Source organism: Bombus pascuorum, chromosome 6 (genome assembly GCF_905332965.1).
Source record: "Bombus pascuorum chromosome 6, iyBomPasc1.1, whole genome shotgun sequence".
Taxonomy (NCBI): domain Eukaryota; kingdom Metazoa; phylum Arthropoda; class Insecta; order Hymenoptera; family Apidae; genus Bombus; species Bombus pascuorum.
This window is the reverse complement of record NC_083493.1, coordinates 5,182,609-5,201,217: the sequence shown is the minus strand read 5'-3', so window position 1 is coordinate 5,201,217 and position 18,609 is coordinate 5,182,609. Positions and strand designations below refer to the sequence as shown.

At 35.8% G+C, this 18,609-nt stretch overlaps 1 protein-coding gene across 1 annotated transcript; it reads left to right on the top strand.

Moving 5' to 3' along the window:
* Positions 1-281: 281 nt before the first annotated feature.
* Positions 282-17,435, top strand: LOC132908168 (histone-lysine N-methyltransferase trithorax). The gene is made up of 10 exons (XM_060961883.1): positions 282-646; positions 1,236-2,664; positions 2,845-3,411; positions 3,500-3,933; positions 4,088-4,249; positions 4,310-4,705; positions 4,882-11,828; positions 12,074-12,236; positions 12,341-12,487; positions 12,617-17,435. Exons 1-10 carry the CDS (start codon positions 482-484, stop codon positions 12,788-12,790), a joined length of 10,584 nt encoding a protein of 3,527 aa, XP_060817866.1. The 5' UTR covers positions 282-481; the 3' UTR covers positions 12,791-17,435.
* Positions 17,436-18,609: the final 1,174 nt, after the last annotated feature.

Sequence of the window (18,609 nt, the reverse complement as noted above, 5' to 3'; positions counted from 1 at the left end):
TTATTATTTTATGTACGCATAGTTATTAATTAAATGGAATAATAAAAAATATTAATGAAATAGATATAAATAAAAGATTAAATTCTAATTTATATTGATACTAAATATATTATGCGATTGTATGTGAATTTGATAGAGAATCATACTTGGAGAGATTAAACGAAGAGTTAGCAGCTGAGCGCGCGTAACTTCAGTTCCGCTCTAGCAAAAGTTACTAGATGAATGCCCGCGTTTGTATTCGAAAACATATGTAATATGTACCCACCTTACTACTAGTCATTCTGTGTTTAACACTACGCGCGTATTTCGCGGCTATCATCGAATTTAGCCGACGTTAACCGATGTTTAACGAAGCTTGTGAGTTCCGTGTGTGTTAAGTGTTCGTTGGTGTTCAGTTGGTGCGCCTCGACTGGACAAAATCACGTAAAATGGAAACAGAATTTCGTTGTGAGGTTGAGGTTGGCCGTTGAAAAAAGTGAACATGGGAAGGTCCAAGTTTCCCGGGAAGCCGCCAAAGACGGTCACCAGGAAACGGATCAAAGTTCTCGGTCAACCCGAGACAGCCCAAAGCGATTCGGTAACCGTCGCCGAGAACATCTACTACGGACTTTCCCTGTTCAACGAAACATTTGGTGACAATGAAAAGGTAATTCGTAGTTTACTTTCATGAGGATTACCTGGTGTAAGGCGTCTAATTAGTTACAAATTGTATCATTCTTTCTCCACTTACAAACTATTGTATTTGGTTTATAAGCGCCATAAGGACGCATACGGTGCCGATTCGCTCGCCAGAAAAACTCCAACGTTTGCTTCTATATTAAAAGTTAACCTATTAGAAGAGAATCACAGAGTCGGAATGGCAGATGTATATAATACATACTGACGTACCGCTTACTTGAAAATGTCAATGATTCCATAAAAGATCGCCGTTCCGATCTTATTTTTATCTGTAACTGTGTTTTACCGATTAATTATTACCAATTTCTTTATTCTTCTTTCAAATAAAACTAATAAACTGCGATACATATCTTATTTCTTATTATAATCATAATATACCTTCAGATTACCCAATATCTATTACCATATTCAAAACACCAAATAAAATATGTTTACACGATAAAATGTGAAATATAAACATTTGATGTTTAATTCAGTAATTTTTATATCGACAAAATGTTAATACAAAAGAAAATATATATTATTTATTTCTAAGACTTAATGCATTTTTCTCATAGGAACATCCACCATTCCATGGTTTTAGCACTAAAGAAGCTAATCTTTCCGTGTCTTACATAAAAACGCAACAACATGACACAGAAAATACAACTGTTAAATCACCACCTGATGCTGTTGATAATTCTGTGCCACAGCAGAATGTACAGACTGTCGCAGATATTAAAAGTCCTCCATCGCATACTGAAAATAATACAGAAAAATTATGTGATAAAAATATCAAAGTAGCAGAAGATGATAAAAAAGATGTGACTACATTAAATTCCAAACGTACTACCAAATTTCACAGACCCAAGAGTCGTAGAGCTTGTAAAAATATAAAATTCTCCAATTTTATGAAAACACCAGTATTAAAATCAGTAAATAATATCTTAGATCAGCATCAACGAACGAGACAACTACGTAACAGTACTGCAAAAAGATTATTGCAGAGGGCAAAATCTAACAGTAACAATGTGCGTAATATGACGACACAATGTGGAGATAAACCAAATGCTGTAAGGAAATTTATTTTACCGGTTCGAAGTGCCCATTCTTCAAGAGTTATTAAACCAAACAAAAGATTTATCGAAGAATTAGAAGAAACTCCTGGAGCAGAACATAGTGAGAACGAAATTGGTACGCACGTAAAGAAAGCTAAATTTGCATTAAATAAACATTGTAATCAAGAACCAAAATTAAAAGATGGAAATATTACTAAACTCTACACAAAATTAAAAGATAAAGAAACAAAAAGTAAAGCCAAAAAGGTAATTCAGCGTGTAAACTCCAATGTCCAAACTCTTGTACAACCTGTAAAGAATCTTGAAAAATTAGCACCTTCTATACAAGACACACAATTAACAAAAACTGTTAGTACAGACGTTAAAAAGATTAATTTATCAGCTAAAAACAAAATGGTAAAGTGTTCATCCGACGAATGCAATAGCGTTCAAGATGGTGTACCAAATGTAACCAGAAAAACTCCAAATGCAAAATTAAATATCTCCAAAAATCAAAAATTAATTTCTGTTCCTACGAAAGTTCTTCCTGATTCTGATGTTCCAAGTTCAGAGTCTTCCAGGATTCAAACTAGATCAGGAACTCAAAATGATACAGTTGATTTAGAAGTTCAGACAACTTTTGAAGATTCAGCAAAAATGAAAGAAAATAATAGCACAAAGGGTCGAAGCAATGTTGATAGCAGCAATAAAATTGCGGAGAAAAATTCAGATAATTTTGATACAGAAAGCACATTATCTGAAAGTGGAAGCGAACATAGCAATCATACAGAAGACGAACAGTCTGAATGGACTGGGATGAAATTAAACGGTGGGAAAGTTATTTTAAGAAAAGCAAGGCTAAAACTAGATAATAAATGTGTCAGTGGAACTGAAGGTCCCTTTTCAATGACAAATAGCAACAGTGTTACAAGTGGAAATACTAATTTAGGTATGAAAACAATAATGTTCACAATTTGTTACTTTTACACAGTATTTTAATTCAAATATTTGTATTGTACGATCGAAAATGTAGAATAGTGCTTCAAATAAATAAGTAATATAAACGATCATATAAATAATATACGAAATAAGAAAATAATAAATTCATTATACTTTTATAATGTTTTAGGCTTAACAGGTACTATCAAATGTGGGGTTTGTGGTGCTGTACGGTTTTATCGATTTGTGAAACAAGCTCGAAAATTTGGTATTCACAGTTGTGAATCATGTAGAAAGTTCATCAGTAAAATGATTAAACGACAGGCTTGTGCAAAATCTACAAATAGTACTCTTCCAGCCCTTCAATGTCATAAAGGCGATGGTTTATGCTTAGTACCACCTGTTGTAAGAAGTCAGCAATGGAATCTCATGAGATGTGTTTATAAAGCTAGATGCCCAGCTTGTTGGTTAAAAATGTGCTTGAAATGTTACAACATTCCTTCTTCTTTGAGAACAGGCTTAAATACATTATTACCACCAATGATGAGAGATCCTCTGAATATTCCATTAATATTGAATCAAGAAGATAATGATCATCAAGGACAAAAATTAATATCTTCTAAGTTAGGTTGGCCTGCGGAAGATAGTTCAGAGAAGAACCTGTTCAAATCAGCTATGAATTGGAGAAACATAGAAATAGGTCAAAAAACAAGCTATCAAGGAACTGGTGGTTTTCTATATACAAAGTTAGATAAATGTAAGATCGATCCTTCCAATTTATATATTCAATGTGTATACTATATACCTTTCCTTAATACGAATAATTTGTTTTTTCAATTTTCTAGTCGACTCATCACTGAATATATCGCCTAATAAAAAGAGAAGAAAAAACAATAGGATAAAAGTGAGGAAGAAATTGAAGAATCCAATGTTCTCCGTACCACCTTTAAATCAATGTCCACAACCTTTGAGACAGAGACTCGAATTGAAGGGACCAAGAGTGAAACATGTTTGCCGAAGTGCAAGCGTGGCTCTTGGTCAACCAATTGCAACTTTCCCCCCTGTAGATGGAAAAGAAGATACTGAAAGCAATAAGCACATTCCGAAAAATTTAAAGGAAAATGATAGGGTAGAGAAAAAGGATGACACAAAAGAGAAAGAGTCACAAAAACATAATGATGAGAATACTGTAAATCATAATACTGTCAATGCAACGCAGCAACCTCATCCAAAAAGAGGCAAATCGCAACAAAATATATCAACGTCAAATTTTCAAGTAGTAAGCAAACGTCGAATTAAAATATACAGATATATATATATATATATTTTGTTAAATATATTATATTAGTACAGTAAAAGATATAAAATTTTAATATTATAGTTATATAATATTACATAACATGAATATTTTAATAAAACTAATCACATTGCAGGTGCCTAAAACGAATAATGACGCATTACACACAATATCGATAGATTTTTGGGAACAGTACGATCCTACAGAAGTTGGTGCAAAAGGCTTTGCCCTTATAGGTTCAGAACTCTTTCAGATTCCTGCTATTTGTTACCTTTGTGGAAGTGCTGGCAAAGAACCAGTAAGTAACGTATACATCTATATTGTTATATATGATCATACATTATAAAAATCTTTCCAGCTCATCCACTGTCAGTGCTGTTGTGAGCCATATCATGCCTTTTGTTTGGAACCCAGCGAATGGAATGCTTGCGCTCAACCAAACTGGTGCTGTCCTCGATGTACAATATGCCAATCCTGCCATCTAAGATCTGGTCCAAAATTGTCTTGCATTCGTTGTCGTCAATCATTTCACCATTCGTGTTTGTCAAAATCTGGTGTTAGTGCGAGACTTTACAGTCCTGAAAGACCTTATGTGTGTCAAAATTGTGTTAAGTGTAAAAGCTGTGGTAGTGAAGGAGTTAATGTCCATGTGGGCAATTTACCATTATGCTCCATGTGTTTTAAATTACGTCAACAAGGAAATTACTGTCCTTTATGTCAAAGATGTTACAACGAAAATGATTTCGATACAAAGGTAAGTGTACATATTTTATTTAGAAAATTTACTAAACATATATTTGTATGCGTAACTGTAAAAAATGACATGTGTGTACAGATACATAAAGATTTATGGGAAATACTATGATAAATAATTAACGCTTTAAAGCGGTATGTAAACTCGTTAAATAAACTCTGCATTTTATTTTATAGATGATGGAATGTAGCGAATGTTCGTATTGGGTACATGCCTATTGCGAAGGAATTTCTGACGAGCGTTATCAAATTCTTAGTTATCTTCCCGATACTATTGAATTTACATGCAGCCAATGTTCTTCAAATCCTAATTCTGTTTGGAGAAATGCCATAGAAGCTGAACTTAAGGCTGGTTTCATAGGAGTTATAAAAGCGTTAAGTAAAAATAAGAAGATTTGTGCTGCTTTGAAATGGAGTCCAAGAAAAGAATGTTTATGCATATCTGTTTCTAATGGGAAAAAATTGGACTTTTCAAATGAGAAAACAGATTCAAGTATAACCAATGTCAAAGAAGGCCTGAACGTAGAAGAGGCTGAAGAAAATAATTGTGAAAAGATTAAAAATACAGAATTTGGACATAATAATAATAATTCAAAGTCTGATTCGATAAGTAAATTGGACGAAGATCAACCAAGCGATAATTGTAACAGAAGAGGTTTAAGACGTCTTCGACAAAAATTTCATTTAAAAGAATGTTCTGTTCGGGTAAAGAATTGCGCTGTGAAAGATACTCAAGACAATGACAAGAAAGATTCGGTAACTCAAGAAAATACAAATAGTAATTCTAATGATACAGAATGCCATTGCTCAGAGCAGCAAATCATTGTTAGACCTTCGCCTACACTAATGTCGGTGAAACGAAAAGTCAGTAACAATGAATATAAAACGCTGTTACAGTTTCATTGTGATATGGAACATGTCATAAGTCGTACTGGAACGAAGGATCTTACAGAAGCTTATCACGAAATTTTACAAGATGTGTTTCCATGGTTTAGTCCGAAAAGTATAAGAAATAATAATGGCAAAAGCGACCCGTTAACAGCTACTAAAGATATTGGTAAAGACGATAAAGCAGTTACAAAATTTGATGATTCTATTCTGGAAGTATGGAAAGAAGAGGTGATCAAAGCACCAAAGGCAATCGCAGCTAAAACAGCAAATTTATATAACGTTCATGTCGAAGATAGTAGATCATGTTGTTTGTGCAAAGGTTTGAGCGATGGTCTAGAGACGAAAGAAGGACGGTTGCTGTATTGCGGGCAAAACGAGTGGGTACATTCGAATTGTGCGCTTTGGTCTAATGAAGTATTTGAAGAAATCGATGGTTCTTTACAAAATGTTCATAGTGCTATTTCAAGAGGTCGATTAATTCGTTGCGCAGAATGTGGAAAGAAAGGGGCCAGTGTTGGCTGTTGCGCGAAGAATTGCAGCAGTACCTTCCATTATCCTTGTGCTAGAAACGTTGGTCTTGCCTTTAACGACGATAAAACAGTATTTTGTTCTTCGCATTTAAATAACTGTACGCATAAAACATTACAAAATGAGAATGAATTTAGTTTACAAAGACCAGTATATGTAGAATTGGATCGTAAGAAGAAAAAATACGCGGAACCAAGTAAAGTGAAAGTTATGATAGGCTCATTGATGATCGATTGTTTAGGTACAGTTATACCTGAATACTCTGATACAATTGAAAGAATTATACCTTGCGATTATAAATGTTCTCGGCTATATTGGTCTACGGTAAACCCATTTAAAATTGTAAGATATTATATTAGAACGTACGTGCAGATGTATGTACCAGAGGTTTCTTCCAATTTAGAAAATAACATAACTATTGATCATTCTAAAGAGCAAGAAGAAGAAGATACATTAAATACACAGAAAAGTGAATATTTAGCTGTAAAACAAACTCTAGATGCTTTGATCGATGCAGTTTGTAACAAAGAAGTAGATGAAAATCTGGCAGAACAAAATAATACAGATCTTTTACCTCCAGAATTGAAAGAAGCTATATTCGAAGATTTGCCACATGATTTATTAGACGGTATTTCCATGCAAGATATATTCCCAAAAATGACGTACGAAGATTTTATAGCAATGGATTTGAAAAATGATGGAACCTTCGCGGCAGATCTATTTAAGGATGATATGTTGGCATCCGAAGTAGACGAAATGATAAAGCCATCTGAAAATAAAGTTTCAAAGATAGATCCTTCTTTAGTAGAATTAGGGTCGCATAACGATTTATGGGTTCATTTGGAAACAAAAACGTCCGTTCAAGATCTAATGGATGATTTGTTTAGTTCAAAAAATCAAAAACGCGGAGGCAGAGAACTGAAGCGATCTAAATCGGAAGTAATATCGAATAGCCCGTTAATCGTTGGTGGACAAAGGCACCATCAACGATCTTGCAGTTTAACGTGGAGCTGTAAATTAGATGGTACTTACGGTCCCAGCATAAAACGAAGGAAATTGTCTAGGAATTCAAGCATGACGAAATCAAACGAGACAAGCGTGATGGTATTAGATTCGCAAAACGAACGGCCACCTACTTTGCACGAGTTAAGGATTCCAGACAGTATCATGGTTACTGTAGGCAGAGCAAATACACCTAATATTTTATCCGATTCTATGCGGGAATTAAAATATTGCATCGAGGATGCTACCAGTGGTATTAATCGTAGAGTAATATCCAGTAGTCGCGAGGAAGGTAAAGAACATAAACGGCTGTTTTGGCATGCGAGGCAACAACCGCGAATATTACAAGTCGACGGCCCTGCCGATTCAGGCAGCGCCAGTGAATGCAGTTCACCGGAGTATAATATAGAAGAAAAGAGTACGGCATTACGCGTGGCAGAACATTTATCGATTCCGCAATTAGACGGCATCAACGATGAATCCTCGTGCGACAGTAGCGAAATTACTTCGTCTAACGAAAAGGACTGCTGCAACTCTTATTACACAAAGTCTTCGAATAATATTTTACGATCAAAGCGTATATATGGATTTATTAGATCGCACATTGGGAAATACGAGGACAAAGCACAAAAAACGAAAGGAGGTGACGGCCTTTCCAACAATTTCCAACAAAGATCGAACACAGCGCAACAAACAAATTCGAGGGAGAATAATTTGAAATTGAATTTGAAAATTCCGCAGTTAGACGGAGCCGATGATATTTCTAGCGACGATGAGTGCGTATCACCGCAACACATTGAAAACGAAACAACTACTATTACATCTCGGTGCGATGCACCATTTGATCACATAGATCGCCCTGTAACTTGTAAACGATGCCGCTGTACATATAGAACGCAAGATAGTTACAATAGACACTTGGCAAATTGTGATATCATGATAACGAGCGACAGCGATTCCGAAACTATGGATAATAAATTAGCATCGCCTGATTCTAGATTTTCCCCGAGTATCGGATCCGTGTCTCCTCAATTTATAACGTTATCACCGTCTGAGGGGCATACACTTTCATCCGATTATCCAGATATGCAAGCTACTTCGCCTTTGGAAGCTTCCGTACCATCGCCTCATCCGGCTATTCAAATCGAACCGATAGCACAAGCGATTATTACGCCGCAAATTCATACGCACGCTACCGTCGAAACTGTTCATCAAACGGTATTAACATCTAACGATATGATCGTACAAACGCAATATACTAGAACCACAACTACATTACCGAATGCCACGGTATTACCTCAAGAAAGTACTGTTCAAATAACAGAAATCACAGACCCCCCATCTGTTGCAAGCGATTCCAGTGTATCGCAAAATATCATCAATACACCTATGAATTCTCCGGATGGTGCAAGTTCCCAAACGGTTCCAAGTCCACAAATATCGCCTACGTTTTCTTCCACTGGCGTACAAACTGCGTCTTCGACCGAATCGTCACAAGGGAACAGTATTCAGATAACGAAGTTGGCTAAATCAAAATCTCCCAGAGCGCCAAAGTCTCGGACGAAAGGAATCAAAACGCAAATTGTGAAAAATAGTATACAGCCGCACAACAATGGACACGCTAGATTTCAACCGATGCAGAACAATACTCCGATTATACAGTTGCAACAAGCTCAAAGACCGAGTGGGCCAACTGTCATATTGCAACAAGCATCTCCTGGCATCATGTCCGCGTATGTTGAAACATTGCAACAACAGTCCGGACAAAACCTTCAGTACGTAACGACGATAGGTGGTCAGCATGAGACTGCTGCAGCGTTTAAACCTCAGTTCATAACAGCTAATCATTTAATTCCTGGTGCATACATACAAGCATCTTCCGACAATTTGTTGGCATTGCAAAACGGGGGTATATCGATATTGCCAGGTGTACAGATCGCTCAAACACAGCCAACGGTCCTTGGAACGATTATACAGCAACAACCTAGTGCGATTCAATGTGGAGTTATTTCGTCGGAACAGTTATTATTGAGTTCTACACCAACGCTAGAAATGTTTACAGATTCAACGGGCAGTATGTTTCTGTCGAACCAGCCGATGTATTACGGTTTGGAGACTATCGTAAGCAACACGGTAATGTCTTCCAGTCAGTTCATGACTGGCACGGTACCGCAAGTATTGGCAAGCAGTTACCAAACGACAACGCAAGTTTTTCAGGCTTCTAAACTGATGGAACCTATCGTAGATGTTCAGGCTGTTCCAGGTGTTCCCACTGTGACAGCAGTGCAATCCGTACAAAACGTATCCGGAGTACCAAGCGTACCAAACGTTGCTAATGTATCCAACGTAACCAATATAACCAGCATACCTAATGTACCTAGCGTAACGAATGTACCTAATGTTCCGACTGTTCCCGCTATACCAACTATACCCACTGTACCCACCGTATCCAATGTCTCTAACGTATCTAATATGCCAAGCATAACAAACATACCGAATGTGTCGAATGTACCTACGGTACCTAGCGTGTCTAACGTGCCTAGCATACCTAGCATACCTAGTATACCTAGCGTACCTAGCGTACCTAGCGTACCTAGCGTACCTAGCGTACCTAGCGTGCACAACGTACACAGCGTGCCTAGCATGCCTAGTGTACCTAGTACAATACCCGGTGCATCTAATACACCTAGCATACCTAATGTACCTAACGCATCCAGTATGCCTAGCGTGCCTAACGTATCGAACGTACCCAATATATCTGGTATACCTAACTTACCTACCAACGTATCCAGCGTACCCGGTGTATCTAGTATACCTAACGCATCTAATGTATCTAATATACTTAATCCAGCACCTACTTTGTCCAGTACTTCTAACATTACTAACATACCGGCTGTACCTACCGTTCAAAATATATCTAACGTTTCAACCTTACCATCCAAAGTTGGCAATATTTCCGATATGCCTACGGTACCCGGTGGTTACGTGGTAGTAAATCAATCGACCACGCCTATAGTAGAATCGTCTATCGCAACATCGCAGATTCATATTCCTGCGACACCCGAGCAAAATTTTCCAACGGCCACTTGTAACACTATGTTGCCTGTAACTTGTCAAAGCGTCGTAGAACCAGTGACATCGATAGAGCTATCGTCAGATACGTGTGCATCCGAAGCTCAAGCTGCGGTAAGAGTAACATCGTCTCCAAAGTTGTTGCAAAACTCAATACCGACGATACCGAGAGTAGCTGTACGGCCAAGCCCAGTTTCAAACTCCGTTATACAACCTAACAACGGACCATGGAAGATTACAGAACCGTTGTTTGGCTCGGAACAGATGATGAACAATAATGTCCGACCGTACTTTGACTCGAAACACGTGTCAGAGAATACCAGTATGATAAAGTCTAGCATATCATCCAAAATACCCCCATTACCTAATCACTGTATAACTCAAAGGGATATCATTGTAAATAAGTTAAACCACGATGTAAATAATGTGCATAATAATTATAATAGTACCGTACCGAATTCAAACAATATTAATGTAAGTACAAGTAATAATCCAGTGATTGCGAGCTCGACTGTACAAAATAAAATTACAATGTCTACGAGCAACGTACCAACGAGTAGGCCGATGAACAGAGTGCTACCTATGCAAGCCGTAACTCCGAAACAAGATACGACTAAGAGCATGCAGAAAACAGAAATGATCATAGAAGAGCCAACAAAACCGGTAATTAAGCCAGCAGAACCGGAACAGAAGCTTGGAACGGAATCCGATAAGAAACAGATAGTCGAAGCTGTGGCGCCAACGGTGAAGAAACCAGCAGAGACCACTATAAACAACATAAACGAAACGCTGAAATTGAACACTGAAACGATCGAGAAGGTGAAGGAAAATCTGAAATTGGAACTGGACAAAGAGAAACTGCAGAATGCCTCGTTGAAGATAGTACTACAGAAGCAACTGCAAGATGGTTCTTACAAAATTACACATAACATGAAAGCAGTGGCGCAGAATAAGAAACCACCGCAAGTAACGTCCGTGGAGATATTACCATCGAAACAGGTACCGCAGATAACCTCTTTGCAATTGTTACCGATAAAAACGTTCACATTGAAAACGAACAAGATCGAGGAGAAGGTAAAGCCTATTGATAACCAGTTTAACATACTGAAAACCAAAACTCCACCAGTTGCCGTGAAAAAGCCAAGAATGATCAGTAAGTCGATCAAATCTGTACAGCCGAATGTACCAAACATGCAAACGCAGAAATCGAAAGGACCGACATTGATGTATGAGATAAAATCGCAGGATGGATTCACTCATACTGCCTCCTCCATGGCCGAAGTATGGGAAACAGTGTTTCAAGCTGTGCAAAATGCACGAAAGGCTCACAACTTACCTCCATTGCCTCATAACCCTCTCACCGAAAATCTGGGCTTGGAAAATAACGCCACCGTCTATCTGGTCGAACAGCTACCAGACGTGAATAGATGTACCAAATACAAACCTCGTTTTCATAATTTAGCACCGCCAAAACCGGGAGAAACGGAAAATGACTTACCGAATGCATGTGTTAATGGTGCTGCTCGTGCAGAACCGTTCAAAGGGAGGAAAGTTCATGATATGTTCAGTTGGCTCGCGTCAAGGCACAGACAACAACCAAAAATGATCGCTATCTCCGAAGCTGAGTCCAGGTAAAGCATCTTAATACGTGCAATTAATAAGTTCACTCTTAATTTTCTCTTTCCTCATATATATATATATATATATATATATATATATATAATCGTACCGTGTATATATATATATATATATATATATATATATATACATATATATACATATGTTGTGCGAGCGCGCGCGCTTCTGTGTGTATGTATTCACACACTGAGACATCGTACTTCGGAGTTTGTATCTTTCGTTTGCTTTATTATTACAGACGAGTGGCAAGCACAAATTTACCAATGGCGATGCGCTTTAGGATACTTAAGGAAACGTCGAAAGAATCGGTTGGAGTATACCATTCTCACATACATGGTAGGGGTTTATTCTGCCTAAGAGACATCGAAGCTGGAGAGATGGTTATCGAGTATGCTGGTGAGGTGTGTAGAGAGATGAAAGGCGTTGTTATTTATATAATCTCTTTTACTAATTATTTATATATCGAATGTAGTTTTCTTGGGTAATATTTTATAAATGTTAACAGGTGATTCGTGCCTCGTTAACTGACAAACGAGAAAAATATTATGATAGTAAAAACATAGGATGTTACATGTTTAAAATCGACGATCACCTAGTCGTTGATGCCACAATGAAAGGAAATGCAGCAAGATTCATTAATCACTCGTGCGAGGTATTTGTTCATTTGCCGAATTTATTTTATTTATTTTATTGAAATATACGTTTCGTTTTCCTTATGAACTTGAATTTATATGAAAAATTGTATCGAACTAATTTTTGTAACTTGGAAATCATATTTCAGCCAAATTGTTACTCGCGAGTGGTAGACATCCTAGGTAAGAAGCATATATTAATCTTCGCTCTCCGTCGCATTATTCAAGGAGAAGAGCTAACGTATGACTACAAATTTCCTTTCGAGGATATCAAGATTCCATGTACCTGCGGTTCCCGCAGATGTCGTAAATACCTCAATTGAGACTGCATATACAGCTATCGTAAGCAGCCAACCGTAAGCGGCACAGCAAAAAATATTGTGCTATAATTATGTGCGCTTTGGAATAGGATTCATTTTATTGAACGTTATTCATTTAATCATCAAACTATTTTCAGAGATTGCAGCTTTTTATTATTATAAAAGAAATAGATATACATTTAAAATATTAGAAGGCCAGATATAGTACACAAAACATCGCGTTATGACAATGTTACTTTAAACAGCTACACTTGGTAGTTGATTTAAGGGATATACTTATAGCAATAAATAATTGAATATGTCCTGCTTACGTATCCAACGAGCCTTGCGTGCTTTATCGCACTAAGACTCATGAAAGTGTTACTTTATCCACGCCTGTGCTTTCACGCACCTTCTTTTAGACTCTACTTATTATCTTGACTATCGAGGCTTGAGCATACAAGTTATCGTCACTTTACACTAAATCGGAAATGCTTTTAGCTTATACGCATATATAAGATATATACGTACACATACATATGTGTGCAAATTTCTTCTCTATATATTATATGTTATTTTCAGTCGTAAATTCAGTGATACTAAATGTAATTGAACAAGTTTGATTCTGTGAAATTGAACAAAATCGACTTGCATAGGATAAAATTGACGAGTTATATCTATAGGAACATGAACGAGTTTCCCTCGACTAGGACTACCTTTTCTCATGACGTACTTGAACGTAGGAACTATACGCGTTTACTACATGACGTGTATCACGCAATTACGGATTATCGGCGAAACTTATGAAATGAAAACCACTCAACTGTATTATAAGTTTCAATTTTACCAGATTGTACCATTGTAACCAGATAATTCAATGTTCTTGAAAACTTTATGTAAATCTAAAATTTAGTGTACAGTGTACGACTAACTTCGTGACATTTCATGTCTGATGTAGGGCCAGATTTCAAACGTTCTTGTAAAATATGTAATTGTTAGATTAGACATTGTCTTGATGTAAGTACAGCTACCAACTTAACTTAAGTTAGTAACGTAGATGTTTTAAGAAACAAAAAAAGAACATGAGCGCGCGCATAAGAGGATGAGAGGCAGAGAGAGTGAGAGGGAGAGAGAGAGTGAGAGAGAGAGAGAGAGCGAGAGAAGGGGGAAGAGAGAGAATAGCAAGAAGGAACAGTTTCCTGGCGTGGGATACTGTTTGAAGGTGTACCTACTTTGGCAGACATTGATGATATTTTAAGTCTTATAATAACAGGAAAAGAAATGAAAGAACAAAGAAGATTGGAAAGAAAGAGGCTTGCTTTTCCAAGAAATTGAAGCCTGTTCATTTGTTTCGAACGAACATATTACGTATATAATATGCGCAATTATTTTGATATGTTTTTATAGATTTTTAAATAATGCACCCATGCGTTTGTGCTTCCGCCTTGCCAATATTACAATATTAATCTCGTTACTTTATTTTTATATTTAAAGAATATAAATCGCTAGAGAATAGAGAAAAACAAACTTTTTATTTTAGAGAGAAACTCGATAGGGCGGTATTGCTCTGTTCATATAGGAGATTAATCTTCATTTTTGTCCCGTAGTTTCTGTTCAAAATTTGTCTATGATTTATAAGAGGCAAGTGTAATCACACGTAATCGATTACGTTGACACAGAGTGTAAAAAGATAATTAGATCATTGTTTCAAGTAAACTTTTCTAGAATACGAATATTTCTAGAAAATATTTGTGATATTTTCCCACACTGGGGAAAGTTATGAATGTTCTTTATAGGAATATATTTCAGATTTTTACGGATATACGTATATATAACGTATATTCCGTAAAAAGCACCTTTCTGTGAAATGCAGTTTTGCCTTACCTTTAATGTACCTACGCTTTAAACCCGGTGATAGATTTAGATATACCCTGATGACTTATATTCAAACTGAAAAAAAACTAATTGTGTCTATGCATCCATTAAGCTATAATAAAGTATTTTAGTGCGGTTAATCAATTTCTGCCGAGGTGGTTGTCCCTTAAATTTGGTGCTCCATGGACACCGTTAAGTGCACTTTACACGAAAAAATGGCCTAGAGTAAGAAATAATAGGTGGCAGCGGAAAAGTTTGATAATAATAAGAAATGCGTTATATATACGAGGAATATCGATCGCGAATTTATTTAACGAAGTAATATAAAGAAGTAAATGATGGCAGGAACATTATTTGAGCACGCAAGTATTCGTCGTCAGTCGTGCAACATTTTAATCGGCCTGGTTTGGTACAAAATGCGTATGCTGATTTGTAAAAAGTTATAAAACAAGGGGAAAAAAATAGAAACTTGTTCTGGTCACGAGAAATTGCCATTTTTTAGGTATTTTGAATCTTTTCTTCTCCTTTTTTTTAATACTATGATTCAATAATTAATAACTATTATTGGAAGATGAATATTGTTAATATAATGATAATTAATTTTAATCTGTATAAAAAAAAAAAGAAATAATATGACATAAGAAAGCTAATTACTTGAAAATATAATAAGCAATGTTAGATATTTTATTAATATTTATTATACTTATGGATGATGGTTTTAGGATTAACGAGAGCTATTAATTACATTGAACATGATTTAGAGAACATGGTGCACACGATGGTCTAATATTGTTGAAAAGATACGGACGTCTGCTTTTTTTATGCAGGAGAAGAAAGAGCATTCTTTTCTCTTTAAAATGAAAAAAGAAAAAAAAGTAATGCATTCTTGTAATTGTTATACGATATCACCGCGAGCAATTTAGGATTATGGGATATAAGCGATATGTTTCGCTATACTTTATATTCCCATCGCAGATTACTAATATCTCTATGCTGACTGTAACGATAATCTATAATGGGTATATATTTAAATTTAAACATGTCAGTAGGTAAATTAAGAACACTGTTTTTTAATTATTTTTTTATTTGTGAAATCCATATAAAATATCGTATGCTCTGAGAAAGGAGAAAAAAGAAGAAAGAAAGGAAAAGTAGATATTAGCGTTCGTATAACAGCATATGAACAATTATGTTCTATGCAATCACTTCTCTGGCGGAACTTTTCAGAGTTTACCGAGCGCTTTTCTGAAACATACTCTATATCCTCTTAAATGATTACTGATTACCTATCTCACGGAGTGTGTACAAACTCCTTAGTATTACGTATCCAGCCTTCATTATTATGGTTATTATTATTATTATTATTATCGATTAATTATAATCCACACGAGAAGATAGCATAATACATCGTCACTCATACTGTGCACCGTTTGTTTAAACTACACCCGTCAGCACCTTTGGAAAATGATTCATATGAAAAACAGTAAAAATTTGGACGTGTTAGAGAGAAAGAACTCGAATATGTATATGTATACCTTACCTCGACATAAATTTAGGTATTAGAAAAGTGTTGGATATTTACTACTTTGGTGTGATAATGAAACGAGTGGTTAAGTTTACTCATCATGGACCTGTACGGTGCCCGTTATTACCTTTTACGACAATTTCGAGAACATCGCAGCGTTGCATCCTCTTATGATCGAGAGTTTCATCTCTTCGAATCTTTGGGTTCTTCGTTTTATCGGTAAAGACAAGGAATTTAAAGAGACAGAAATTTCAAATGCAAAACGCTTTTTAAATCGTGTATGAACGAAACGAAACGAAAAAAAAGATAAGAGAAAGGAAAGAAAAGAATAGTATTATTCTAATGTTCAAACGAATTGTAGAATTTTTAATATTGTACTTGTTTAAAAGAAGATAGAAGAATAGAAAGATAATGCGGCCGCAAAAAGAAATTAAACGATGGTTTTGAGAAATTTAAAAATAAAAGAAGAAAGAAAGAAAAGGGAATGAAAGGAAAATTGAAAAAATTGTCTGTGATTATCAGTCATAATAATCTTTAGGTCAACATATTTTTTAGAGAATATTTTTTAGCAAATTACAAAATTTATGATATACCCCTATTATTGATATGATATTGGATCAGACACGCTACGCATAATATTAAAATAAAATGAAAAAAAAAAAGAAATGAAGAAAAAGAATTGAAACTGTAAAAGTTGCAAACTGTTTAATAGAATTATGAATAGTTGAGATCGATGGCTGTTGTAAAATATTCAGTGTTTGGACGAATAATTATTAAAAACTATTTATAATATCGATCAATATCGAGGTACGATTATATATTATTGTATCGTATACTATAGTAGCGTTTCTATCTCTTTTGCGTTTGCATATTCATCGGAATAGATTATAGAAGAGAATTGGTCGTAGGTCCGTACAAGACAAAGTCGTGATGAATGTAAAATTAAACGAAGAGACGCTGCGGGTAAATGGGATGTATTTACTGCACGCGTTTAGCGTGTAAATTGTCGTTATAAAATCCATCTACTTATTGTAGAGAACTTATGAAATAATCGTAATATTTACATTAACCAGATGATATGCATACCACATAGAGACACATAACTACTGCTTTCATCACACGATACAAAAGTACAGACACACACACGCATAATACACACAAAGGAAGATAAGAGACACTACAAAACCGTACGCCCATGTTTTGTAATTAAATGTTTTGTTAGTATTATATGAGAAATTAACAAAATAAAAACAAAAATGGAAGTATAAACATGTATATTCCGTGCTATGTAAAAGTACCCTTTACCGCTATGTTATATCTAGAATGGAATAGAAACTGAAACTGGTGAAGTCTGGTTCTATCTTCTACCTTACAATTCTCGTTAAACACAAAGCTAGATTTTTCTCTCCTCGCGCTGGTTTCTATGTTAGCAACCATCGTTCAACCGAAATGCCGAGAGAAAAAGAAGAGTAAACTGCGATTCTCGCTTGTATCTCGTTAATTTTAAATATTGTCAGCGCGCAATTAGTTTAAGCATAAAGCGGCAATCTTATCTGCTCTTTGTTCGTTCTCACAAATGGGTAGACTGGGCAAGTACCATATTGTAATCTACGATACACCATTTGTAACAGCGACGTGCGTTATAGGTCATGCTTTTTTTCACGTGTGAGAATACTCTTCTTTTTTTTCCTCTGTTTTTTAATGTGTGTATTCGGTTGAGCGCGCGTCGCTGACTCATGTACGTTGCTCGGATGTTGTACGTACCTCGTCTAAAACGAGAAAAAAAGAACAGAATTTCTTCGAAAGTAGAATCGATATCTGTGCATTTGCTTGCTCACTCGATGAAACGTCCGCGAATTGGTAATTGATGTATCGTTCGTTATCATTATGCGTCGAGAAAGCAAGAAGGAAACAGCATTAAAATTGTCTAATGTAATTTTGCAATATTCGAGATATTTAATTGTCGTCATCGTGCGACGATGCAGCAGTCGTACCGTGAAAATTCGATTCAAATGTTTTTCCAGCGAGAAACAATTACTACGCGAATTACGATTATCCGGTACTTGAATAAGTAATTTTTCGGGGAAAAATCAGTATTAAGAATCTCAAGAGAAAATACGTACATACATGTAAATTCCTAAGAGCAATAAGTAGTTAATTCGGAACATACGACTCTTGTAGTAATAATCAATCGGCATTACAGTAACGTATCTCGTTTATCTCATTTGAATAAAATACAATTGCGGGATAAGATACGGCAGAAATCATAGAAACACAGTATGTTGTAACGCTAGGCATACATTATTATCGTTATTTTCGCGTGTATTATTACTGCACAGTCCTTCCACAAACTATCTTAATCACATTATTAAACGAATGTAGCGTAATAAAATGTTAGATGATGTAGATACAATGTAAATACGATAATGTATCGCTTGACAAA